The 12,639-nt window shown below is 40.9% G+C and overlaps 2 protein-coding genes across 9 annotated transcripts in view; one reads left to right on the forward strand and one right to left on the reverse strand.

The window, feature by feature from the left end:
* TRAK2 (trafficking kinesin protein 2) overlaps window positions 1-6,532 on the reverse strand; it is a 63,108-nt gene extending 56,576 nt beyond the window's left edge. For 2 of the 5 annotated variants that reach the window (XM_047720752.1, XM_047720749.1), the window contains exon 1: window positions 6,315-6,529. The gene's annotated coding sequence lies outside the window, so the exon portion shown is untranslated. Of the gene's footprint in view, window positions 1-349; window positions 394-6,135; window positions 6,253-6,314 lie in introns of those variants that run through there. The other 3 variants (XM_047720750.1, XM_047720751.1, XM_047720753.1) reach the window with 3 other exon arrangements.
* Window positions 6,533-6,690: 158 nt separating this feature from the next.
* The window catches only part of STRADB (STE20 related adaptor beta), a 35,594-nt gene continuing 29,645 nt past the window's right edge, over window positions 6,691-12,639 (forward strand). For 2 of the 4 annotated variants that reach the window (XM_047720754.1, XM_047720758.1), the window contains exons 1-2: window positions 6,691-6,931; window positions 10,287-10,383. In XM_047720754.1, the coding sequence (XP_047576710.1) occupies window positions 10,372-10,383 (12 nt within the window). In that variant the 5' untranslated portion in view covers window positions 6,691-6,931; window positions 10,287-10,371. Of the gene's footprint in view, window positions 6,932-8,709; window positions 8,829-10,286; window positions 10,384-12,639 lie in introns of all 4 variants that reach the window. The other 2 variants (XM_047720755.1, XM_047720757.1) reach the window with 2 other exon arrangements.

Raw genomic sequence — 12,639 nt, forward strand, 5'->3', positions numbered from 1 at the left:
CACACCACAATCCTACTACAACCTGGTTTCTCCTAAAACCACCTTCCCTTCAGTCAATAATAGGCCCTGCTAACCAACCCAGTGGTACTTTCTTAGTTGTTCTCTTAAGTATCTCTGGTTCAATACAGTTGACTACTTCCTACTTCCTACTTCCCTATGGCTCTCCTGAAACCTACATCTTACAGCAAACGCACTTTCTCAAATCCCTTCGTTGGATCACCCAGCTCCCTTCCCTTGATCCTTATTGGTAAATATTGCATAGTCTGATACCTCAAATTTACCCACTTCTCTTCAGCCCCTCTTCTATCATCCTAATTCTACCCATCATTGTCTCAGTCTACGAACCAACCTCTTAACAGGCCTCCGTGCTCAATTTCTTGGTTTCTCTCTTCTCTGTAAGACAAGAAAATGTTTTAAAAACTAAACGTAAAAACAAACTCCTTAAAAACAAACAAACAAACCTAGAAGAAAATCCACAAACGAAAAACCTAGAATAAAATCCACACATCTGGTGTAGTCTAGCCCCTGACTATTTCTCTTCCTCCATCTTGCCCCTCTCTTTGCTCAGACTCAGCCACAGAGACACAGTCTTGTGTCGGGCTTTTTAACTTCCTCATCACACTCTCTGGATCTTTATAACTGTTCACTGTATCTGGAATAGTCTTCTCTCTTGTTCTTTATATGGTAACTATTTCTCCCCCTTCCAATCTCAGCTGAAAAATTATCCTCAGGGAGAAGTTACCAGTCCACCTGATCTAAAGTAGCCTCCCCTGTCATCTTTATTTTCTAACTCAGCATCTAAGTTGTTTCTTTCACAACATATATTACAACTTACTTCCAAGAACAAAGGGGAAGTGCTACCTTCTCCCTTTCTTCTTTCTTGCTGATCAGAATGAGAATATAATGGCAGGAGTTTAAGCAACTCAACACATATTTATTGTTAAATGAAGTATTAACTGAATTGGTGGGTGAATTCTTTCACCATTAACACATATATCAACACTACTGTTACACAAATAGTGTAACACTCTTAAATTAGAGTCAATTTTATTTGAGCTATTCCTTCTTTATTGTCAATTTCTAAAGAGAAAAAACTTGAAGTTTGGCAAACACTGACAGATATATATGGATAAGCTTCCAAGATCTCAATGATCTTAACAACATGGATTAGTTACACCTATATACTTCGAGTATGCTCATTTTCTAGCACAAATAAATCATAATACAGCGTAAACAGGATATCCCCAAGGTTATGTGAGTCAGTAGTATAGCTAGAACATCACGTATTAAGAAGCCTGTTACCTAAGAAATTTCAATAAAATTACCTGAGCTAATAACTGGTCAATCAGCTACTCACTGGACAGTTTTCTATAAATGCCTCTTGAATTAAACTGAAAGGGGTGCCGCTTAATGACTGAGCCACCCAGGTGCCCCTTTCAGTTTAATTCAAGAGGCATTTATTGAAAACTGTCCAATAAACTGAAAAGAGATTTAAAAAAAAAAGTAGTATGCAACAGCATACGACAGTATACAATCTGCCTTAAGGGAAGTTAAAGACCTAAGAAATCTAAGATCTATTAGGGAGAGCTCTAATGAGTTCCATGATCTAGATTAAATCTAAGATCTAATGGTCTAGGATATCTAAGAGAAGAAGATAACACCACCAGATAATAAATATTTCATGAGTATTAAATTATACAGTCAGGCGGAGGGAAAGCTCTTTTCTAGCTGAAGTGGTCTGGTTTCACACAGGAGTAAGATTTAAGCGCGTTCCTCAAGGATGGAATGATTGGAGTGAGAAGGGGAATAACCCGTAGGTCAAGGACAAAAGAAGAAAAAGAAACCCCAAAGCAAACAGGTGACAGACCAGTTTGGCAACAATGTACAGACCAATTTAAGTGGGAATGATTACTGGGAAAGTACTTGGAGCTTTGAATATGACAAGTTCAGGTTAAGAAGCCTGAACTTGGGCGCCTGGGTGGCTCAGTGGGTTAAGCCGTTGCCTTCGGCTCAGGTCATGATCTCAGGGTCTTGGGATCGAGACCCGCATCGGGCTCTCTGCTCGGCAGGGAGCCTGCTTCCCTCTCTCTCTCTCTCTCTGCTTGCCTCTCCGTCTACTTGTGATCTCTCTCTGTCAAATAAATAAATAAAATCTTTAAAAAAAAAAAAAGAAGTCTGAACTTAACCCCACAATAAACAAGTTTCTAACACCTGAGGGGCACCTGGCTACCTCAGTCGGTATAGCCATTCTTCACACCCTAGTTCAAATGCCACTTTTCTCCAATGCCAGATTTTCCAGAAGCCCCAGAAGTAAGATTAGTTCCCAATACTCTCCACTTTTTTCTAAAATATTTTTTAACCATGTAATTATTCCTTATCTCCTCTGATAAACTATATACTCCCTACAGCATACATACCCAATTTATTTTTGTATCACTCCCTCCTCCTCTCATAGGTAGTTGAAAATCTTGATAAATAATATATGGCAACATGTGGTACAATGGCTAGGAGCACAGACTCTCAAGACAGACTGCTTAAGATTGAATGTAACACTGTCATTAACTGTGCGACCACGGGTGAGTTACTTAACCTCTCTGGGCTTTGTTATCTTTATGTATAAAATGGAAATAGCAGAAATTTCATAAGGTTGCCAAAAGATTTGGCTTAGAACACTGTAAGCACCATGAAAGTGTCTGTTAATGGGAAAATACTGACTATTCTATGACTATTCTATGACTGCTGAATCTTTATTTACTTACGGAAAGCAAAATGTAAAAAGTAAAGCCAGTTTCTAGGTACTAAGAGGTACACAGAAATTCCTCCTAAATTCTCCATGTTCACCCTAAGGATTAGCTGTGCCCTTTAAAATCTCCCTTATGTTAACTTAGTTCTGTCTTAGCTTGACATTTCAATATTCTGAGAAAATATTTAGTTCAGCTTCCACCTAATTGATCTTCTTGCTTCCAGTCTTACTCCCTTTAATCTGTCCTACACAAAGGTCAGAGTAGTCTTTCTAAAATGAATATTCAATATTTTTCCTCTGCTAGAAACCCTCTCCATTCCATCCTCTTAAGGTAAAGTTCAGCTCCTTAGTGTTTCATACAAAACTGTCCTAAAAGGGCCCAGCCGAATCTCCAGCTTCATCTCTCGACACTTCTTACAGTGAAACCTAATCACCTGGCACACCTCAAAGGCTTTTTGTATGTCATTCGTTTTTGCTAGAACATTCCTGAATTAGTCTGCAAGGACTGCCATAACAAAATACCACAGACCGAGTAGCTTAAGTGAAAGAAATGTATTTCCTCACAGTCATGGAGGCTAGAAGTTGAATATCAAAGTGTTGGCAGGCTTGGTTTCTCCTGAGGCTTGTAGGTGCCCACCTTCTCAATGTGCTCTCACATAATTTTTTCCTCCGTGCACACATCCTTGGTGTCTCTTTTTGTTTCTACAGTTGTTTTTATAAAGACACCAGTCAGAATGAATTATGACCTACCCTAAATGCCCCATTTAAGTCAATCACCTCCTCAAAGGCCCCATCTCCAAATACAATCATACTCTGAAGTTATAGGGGTTAGGACTTTAACATAAAATTTTGGTGGGCACAATTCTATCCCAAACAGCCCCTTCTCCTTTTCTTTGCCCAGGCTAATTCCCATTTGTTTTTCTAAGACTGGACTACGCCTTCCCACCCTACAGACAGAGTTCACTGCCCTTTCTCTGTTTCTACCTCTGTAGGCTGCATTCTGGATACTGCTATCCTATTAATACACTATTAATAACTGTGTCTCTCCCTCTTCAGACTGTATTTCTTAAGAGCAGGGGCTAAATCCCTAGCACTTAGCACAGTATCTGGCCCATCAAAGATATTTAATAAAGATCTGGTTATTAAGGGAAAGTAGGAGAAAGAAGAAGGGCTTTGAAGAAAGGCAAGAGTAGGTTCAAACCTCGGTTCAAACATTCACTTGTAGCTTTGAGCAGTCACTGAATGCTGAACTTACATTCTATTTAAGGTAGTTGTACTGATAAATGATCTAATTATAATAAAAACACCCAGAAGTGGGGCTGGTTCACAGCAGATGCTCAGTAAATGTTAAAAATTCCAAGTGCACCTAGGTTTGACACCCAGTTCCACCACTTTGTAGATGAATTACCCTGGACATGTAAATTTACCCTCCACTTCAGCTGCCTATCTACAAAAATACCTCATAGTGCTATTGTGAGGGTAATATAGATAAAATGTTAAGACAAGTATCTAAATGTAGTAAGTATTATGTAAATGTTTCCTATAAAAACATGAACACTGCAGGTCTGAGCAAATATGACTGGAAGCCATGAATAATTTAGTCCCTTCATTTACTAAGTCATTTTAAATGCATTACCTTAATGCCTCAGATTTCTTAACAACTAAGTAAGATGGTAACTAAGAGGTTCAAAAACTGTTATAAATAATATAAAGAGCTCAAAATAATCATGAAATTATATACTACTATCTGTCTCATTCCTTACATTGGTGTTTAACATATTTTGAGTACTGATGTAAAATTTTTAAGGAACTAGTTTTTCTACTCTTCGTGACTACTGATGTTAACCATGATTTCCAGTTTCCAGTGGAGAATCATATCTTTGGCTCATATTTTCAATTGCAGAATCACTAAATCTTTGAATTAGAAAGGACCTTAAGTAAACTGAGGTGGATTTGGAATGGCCTTTTGGGGTCATAATGAGCAGCTCTGTTGGGTACAGGAATGGCAAGCAGAGAGAACACTTTGTTCAAAAGTACTAAAGCAGGGGTTCAGAACCTCCAGATAGTCAAGGTGTATAAGGAACCACTATTAGGAAAAAATGCTGGAAAATAGTTTTCAATCATCCAAACTTTAAGGTGAGTAATTTCTGACATAGGTACAACTTACCTGACCTGTAACTTTGACGCAAGACAGATCTAGGTTTGAATCTCCCCTTATAACTTCAGCAAAACCTCTGAGCATCAGATTAGCACAACAGGGTTATTATGGTGATTAATCGAGTGAACATATATCGAGCTCATGACCAGTGTGCCTGGCTGATTAACAGTACAGCTGTCTTGAACATGGGTTTGAACTGTAAGGGTCCACTTATACACAGATTTTTTTTCGATACAGTACAGTAAATGTTATTTTCTTTTCCTTATAATTTTCTTAACATTTTCTTTTTTCTAGCTTGCATTTTCAACTGTATGTGCCCCGACCCCCCTGTTGTTCAAGGGTCAAATGTACTCAAATGTTTGTTCTTTCTTATGACTCCTTCAACATATGAATATAAATCTGTAAAATAACAAGACACTATCTTTCATACATGTGATTGCTGAATGTCTGAGACTTGGTGAACATTAATTTTAAAAATAGAAAGCTAGAAAAACTGCTGAGATGATAAAGTGTCTTCATCCCTGCCCTTTCCCACCACCAAATGTCCTTCACAGTTTGTTCTGAAGTGTCATGTCAACGCTATTAACATGCTATTTGGAGATCACTGTAACTCAGACTTCCAATTCTACAGCAAAGATTTGAAGGTCAAAACAAATTTTCCTTTTAAAAAAACTGGAAGAGTACATGTCTTTTTATTTCCACGGTCTATTCTAGCTTGATGAATTTCCACTGAAAAGTTACTGCTTTGGGGTTTCTTCTTTTCTTTCTTTTCTTTTTTTTTCCTGGCTCAGAAATTTCAGGTTTTAAATATAAGATTCGTGGGCAATGAACTGAGTTCACCATTATTATTATGACCCAGAACACTTGTAAGTGTTTAGGAGATTATCTTTACGCTGATACTAACGAGGACATCTGCCAACATCTATTATTTACGCTTGAAACTAAAGTTAACCGTTTCTGTATCTGGCTCAAAGTCAATCGCAAGAAAAGCCCAACTCAGCATAGAAAGAGCTCTTCGCAATATCCTCTCCTTTCGCTCACATCACAGATGGTGACCGAGGTTTAAGGTTTAATGCCCAGACACTAAAGACGCTCATCGCTCAGGGATGGGGTTCCAGGTGGATGCTCGCCGGCAAAGAATGAGATACTGCCAATCCTCAAAGATGCAACTGAGATGAACCCGGAGACCAGAGCCCAGCGCCCATCACTTCCCACCCACATTTGGGATACAAACCGCTTCCCACCGCGGGGCGGCGAGCCGGCGAAGACCCGGGCCTGCCATACCCAGCCTCCGGCTCTGATGTCCGCGCGTGACCTCCGAGGACCGGGAGGAGCTCGGGGCGGGAAGGCTCCTCGGCTTTCAGGAGAAGTTGGCAAGGGCAAGTTCGAGTCACGCCCGGGAATGTTACTCACGGGAAGGGCCCGACGTCCTCCGTCCTCCGCCCGCTCTCCCTCAGGGAATAGGATCTAAAGCGGTGGTAGCCTGAGAGATGCAGCCGAAGCGGCCGCGGCTTGCAGTAACCGCCCGGGCGTGGCAGGGACGGCCAGGCGACTTCACAACATCATCATTGGGCGACTTCGATTTTGCAGCAAGGCCGGCTCCCTAGCAGCCCCGCACATTGGAGAAGAACGAAGGAGACCCACTCTCCCAGCAGTCTCCACGGCGCCAGCGCGCGACCTGCCGGGAATTGTGGTTTCCCGTCCGTCCGCCCCCTCACCCTTCCGAGTTGCTGCGCGTTTGTCCCGCCCTCAAGCTAGAAGGCCCCGCCCTCTAGCCGCCTGGCCCCCGGGCGGGAGGCGGGGCCGCAAGCCTGGGGCGAGTCCAGTCCGGGCGGACTGCCTGGGGCTGGGGCAGAGTTCCAGGCCGGCAGTCCCAGTCCGGGTCGCGCCGCCTCGCTGCGCCCCGCGGCCCGCGCTGGGAGCGGGTCTTGCGCGCTCGCGGTACCCCTCGGCGGGCTGGGCTCCCGGGGCGCATAGGCCCCGCACCGTTGGCCGCCTGAGGAGAGTTGCTGGTCGTGGTCGCCGCCAGGGTAATGAGGGGAGGCCGTTTTGGGTCGGGGGGAGGTGTAGGGCCGGGTCGGGGACGTGAGGGAGCGCGGCTTGGTCCGCGCCCGCCTCGGGAAGCCTGAGCTAGAACTCGACGCTCAGCCTCGGACTCAAGCCCGGGTAGCCGGCGGAGCGGTGGCTGGAGTCCCGCGTGGCGCGACGAGGCGAGCGGCCCCTGAGCCCGGGCCGCCCGGTGGCGGAGGCACCTGCGTTCGGGGTAGGCGGTGCTTGCCAGGTGCGCGCGGCGCGGGCTCCGCGAAGTCCTCTCTGCCCCCACCTCTCACCTTTGGCAGCGCTCCCGATCCTGGAGGAGTTTCCGAACAGAAGACACCCCCCGGCCGCGGTTCCGTGTCCCACCTTCGGCGAGTTCGCTGTCGCGATCTCGCAAAGCAGGACTCGGAAGGAACCTCTTACAAAATTAAATGGTCCAGCTTCGTTTTGTTCTCAGTATTTAAATGCAGCGTTGTGTTTTTTCCTCGGGGGTTTGTTGTGTCAAATACCCTTTTCCTCAAAACTTGGTCAGGATTTTGTGACACAGCGTCTGCCCAGCACAGAGTCCGCCTGGCGCACAGTAGGCACTCAGTAAATGTGTTTTGAAAGCATGAGTCACGATACTAAGTTTGGAAAATCTTACGGAGTTGTGCGTCGCTATAATTTTTAAGACTTTATGGCTTCTCAAGATTCCTTTGAAAATTACAGTAATTTTAAGGCTCAGCAGAGTTAAATCGGTTTTTTGTTTTTTGTTTTTTATTTATTTATTTATTTTTTTGCATTCCCTGTAACAATGGCCTCTGTTGGATGCCTGAATTAATTCAAAATCCGAGTTCTGTAAATAAATGCCGCCCTATGATTTTCACAGACATTGTTAACCTTTGATATTAAAGCCTTTAGACGAACCATTCTATACTGTAAATAAAGGCGCCCTATGATTTTCACAGACGTTGTTAACCTTTGCTATTGAGGCCTTTGGACGAACCATTCTATAATGGAGCAAATTTAAATTATTTACAAACCTTTACCCTAATTAGCTTGTTAGACACAAATGCAAGGGACCACACTGATGTAATCTATTTAAAAATATAGGTCTCATGTATGATTTCTTTAAAAAGATTGTATCTTCGTGTCTAGTGATAGAGCAAGCAGGCAAAAATTATGACAGTGAATCTATCCCTTCAACCCAAGGTACAGCTGCTCCCTTGACCTCAAAATGTCTTGTAAAATTATCTCTTAACCATCTGGCATATCTAAAGCAGAAACCTGTGGGATTAAATCACCCCAGTGGGACTTCTTTAGTACTAACAAGTCTCATAAGTGGTGTCAGTTCCTTCTGAGTTTTTCAGAAATACAGATAATGTAATGGAATTTAAAGTTTTTTTTATTGGTATTTAAGAACTTACTGATATGAAGTGGAAAAAGAAAGAAACCAGAAAATTGTGTTAATCATGACCTCCCTAATCCATCTGTTTGTGGGAATGTAAACTGCGTGTAGTTAGGGCCTTGTCTACCCTGATCACCAGTGAGTGTCCCCAGTGCCGACCATCGTAGTCATTCATTATTAAACATGTGTTGGAATGAATACTCGGCTGCTTCAGATTAACAGTGTAATGACTTTCTACATGTGTATGGTTTCTTCATTTATTTGGACATTTCCTTAGAGTTGGTTAGGGGAGGTGAGAATTTTACTCCATCAAAAGGTATGAGTATTTTCATGGTTATTGAAACATTGCCAACTTGCTTTCCAAATGAACTTTACCTTTTCCAGCTGAATGTACCTTTCAGAGCATCCACTCAAGCTCTGATATTGGTACAGTGTTTGGTGGTTACAAGCCCTTTCAGATGAAGTATCTCATTTGATCTCAACCACCCTGGAAGGTGAGCAGGGTGGGTATTGCTTTCCCCCTTTTGTAATACAGCAAATGCCACTGCACTGCCTTAAATTGATGATAATGAATGGCAGGTGACAAAATAATCATAACCTTTCAGGTTTTCCTTCCTCCTGTTCTCTACTTTGGGTTTATAGTGAATATCCTGAATAAATTCGTATCTTTCCTTAGCAGTAAAATTGGATACTGCTCTATAATATCTATTACTTACAAAGTCTTCCTTTTCTTTTTCATTTTGCTTAGATATTTACCTTGATTAAACTTGGGGGTTTCATTAAAATAAAATAATAAACCACAATTAATAAGAAAGAGATGATATTGGTTAGGTATAACAAAACACCCAGCACTAGAAAGTTTAGAACATTGCTGCCCTTTCTGTTAGGAAAAATCTGGAACGTTTTGGTGGTGCCTTTGTAGTTCCTTGAATCTGAAGAAGTTGCTATTTTATTTATTTTTTTAATTTTTTTAATTTTTTAATTTATTTATTTGACAGAGATTACAAGTAGGCAGAGAAGCAGGCAGAGAGGGGGGAGAAGTTGCTATTTTAAACTTATGAATCTGTTGCAGCGTCTTCATAAACTATTGAGATTAATGCTCTACTAGTGAAAGTGGACAGGAATTATTTGTATAATCTTTATATCTCATACTTGTCAAATTCTAGGGAGAATAGAATTGAGAACTAAGAATCATGAGGTAAAAAATATTCAGCCTAAAATATTATTTTTATGTGAAAACTGAAAAGAAATGTCTCTTTTTAAAACACACATGACAACGAGGGGCACCTGGGTGGCTCAGTGGGTTAAGCACCTGCCTTCAGCTCAGGTCATGATCCGGGTGTCCTGGCATTGAGCCCCAGTCTGGCTCCCTGCTAGCGATGGGGTGGAGTGTTTGCTTCTCCGTCTCCCTCTGCCCTTTCCCTTACTCTTAAATGCTCACTCTGTCTCAAATAAATAAATAAAATCTTAAAAATTAAAAAAAATATATGGTAACAAGAAAATGTTATTCCTAGTGTGTTACTAATCCAGGTTCTTTCCCAAATTTTCTAGTCATGGACCCCAAATGATTTAATAGGCAATTAATCCAATTAGGAATCTTTAGAACATTTACTTATAACTAGAATAATTGGAAATTATTGGAGTATATTTATAGGTGGGTCCAACACTGATTTTCTGTATTGCTTTCACATTTGCTTAAGTTTCTTTTAAAAAGTACAGAAAAGATAAAGAGAGATGCAGGTATACTGGTCTTGGGAAATAACTCAGAATCTGCCTTTCTGTTGTGATGTCAGTTCCCAAATAGTGTTCGGTAAACAGAAATGCTCTGTATAGACACTTTTCAGAAATGTCTCTAGTCCTTGCATCAAAGAATAGCTGCCTAAATATCATAAGGGTTGATAACTAGTTCTTCCAGGAACTTTTATTAAATCGAATGATTTTACTTTTGTTTTTTATAATAGGATATTTCTTCATCTTGAAGATAAAGCAAAAATCTTTTTTGGAGTAGATGGATTTTTGACACTTTCTGTGAACTAAAACGATTCAATGTCTCTCTTGGTAAGTTTGTGTTAACATAGATTTAGTTTCAGGGCACTTGGGTGGCACAGTCGGTTAAGTCTCTGACTCTTGGTTTCCGTTCAGGTCATAATCTCAGGCTTGTCAGATCAAGCCCCATGTCATGTTCCATGCTCTGTGAGGAGTCAGCTTGGGATTCTCTCTCCGGCTCCCTCTCCCCTCTGTAGACTCTCTCTCTGTCTCTGTCAAATAAATAAGGGGCAACTGGGTGGCTCAGTCAGTTAAGGGTCTGCCTTCAGGTCAGGTTATAATCTCAGGGTCCTGGGATCGAGCCCCGCATTGGGCTCTTCTGTTAGTGGGGAGTCTACGTCTCCCTTTCATTCTCCCTCTGTGTGCTCGCGCACACTCTCTCTCTCTCTCTCTTTCTCAAATAAATAAATAAAATCTATAAAATGAAATAACATAAGTAAATAAATCTGTAAAAAACAAAAAAGAGCATAGATCTAATTTTGTGCCATCAGAGTAGTTAGATGTTAGTGCAGAGCCATAATTGAAGGTGTGTTCTGATGGGATATTGTTATGCTGAGATGTTATTTTGACCTGAATGGCTTCTGGTCTTAAGAAATGAGTTAAATTCTCACTGAGTTTTTGTTGCTTTAAAAAAGAGCTTCTCCTTTACTTTTCTGATATATTCATTATTCTTTTTCTTTGTCCCATACCCACTCATTTTCATACATTTACTGTACTTATATATGTCTCTCCCATCTAGTGGGCTATGCCTTATACTTAAATCTTTGAAAAATCCCTTTCACAAATTTCCATTAGACCAAAGGCAAGCAAAATAATATTAAAAATAAACCTCTTACAAGACAAAAAAATTTGGATCAGTGTATAATATGATGTATAGATTCCATTTTGTTTTTTGTTTATATTAGATCCATGGTATCTAGATGGAGAACCAAGAATCATATGGTAAAAAATATTCAACCTACAGAAAATATTATTTAGATTAAGTGGTTTCAGGTCTTCTGTCATGTCTTGTATAGACCATAATACAATATCTGACTTTCTTAATGTAGCCATCTTCTAAAAAGTGATGGGTGTATTTGTATGATGATTTTCAGTTTATAAATACTTTCATATTTTATATCTCTTTCAGTCTTCAAAATTGTAAGTGATGGCAGGGCAGGTGGTTTAATCCTTATTTTGAGTTTGGCCCAAGATGGCAAAGAATTGCCAGATTCAAACTCGTATCTGCCAATCTGCTCCATCATTTGCCAAGTCTGAGAGGCAGAACTACAAAGTGAGGAAATACAGAATGTGTTTGTTGAATTTATTGTATGATTTGTTTGGTATATGAAAAATACAGAATGCATTTACTTTATTTTTAAAGTAATGCTTTTCTACTTAAAAAGGGAGCTTTACAGGGCGCCTGGGTGGCTCAGTGGGTTGAAGCCTCTGCTTTCGGATCTGGTCATGATCCCAGGGTCCTGGGATCGAGCTCCGAGTCGGGCTCTCTGCTCCGTGGGGAGCCTGCTTCCTCTTCTCTCTCTGCCTGCCTCTCTGCCTACTTGTGATCTCTGTCTGGCAAATAAATAATAAAATCTTTAAAAAATTTTTTAAAAATAGATAAATTCTTTAAAAAAAAAAAAAGGGGGAAGCTTTAGGGCTCCTGGCTGACTCAGTCAGTACAGCATGTGACTCTTGATCTCAGGGTTATAAGTTCAAGCACCATGTTGGGTGTAGACATTATATAAAAAATAAAACCTTAAAAAAATGGTGGGGAGCTTTATCTGTCTAGAAAGTTGTTATGAAATACCCACCTCATTTTCTTTTTTTTTTTTTTAAGATTTTATTTATTTATTTGAGAGAGAGACAGTGAGAGAGAGCATGAGCGAGGAGAAGGTCAGAGGGAGAAGCAGACTCCCCATGGAGCTGGGAGCCCGATGCGGGACTCGATCCCAGGACTCCGGGATCGTGACCTGAGCCGAAGGCAGTCGTCCAACCAACTGAGCCACCCAGGCGTCCCAGCCCACCTCATTTTCTAACGCAGAGATGAACAAACATTTTCTGTAAAAGTCAGATAGTATTTGTGTGCCATATGGTCCCTGTAACAAATTACTCTTCTGTTGTGTGAAAGCATAAGCAATACATAAATAAAAGTGAATAAGTTAGTGTTCAAGTAAAACCTTATTCACTACAACAGGTAGTGTCTCAGACTGACTTGTGGACCACATAATTTGTAGACCCCTCTTCTAAAGGATTACTTAAGATTAACAATTTTATATCAGTTTGTAA

This window comes from Lutra lutra, chromosome 3, assembly GCF_902655055.1.
Source record: "Lutra lutra chromosome 3, mLutLut1.2, whole genome shotgun sequence".
NCBI classification, from domain to species: Eukaryota; Metazoa; Chordata; class Mammalia; order Carnivora; family Mustelidae; genus Lutra; species Lutra lutra.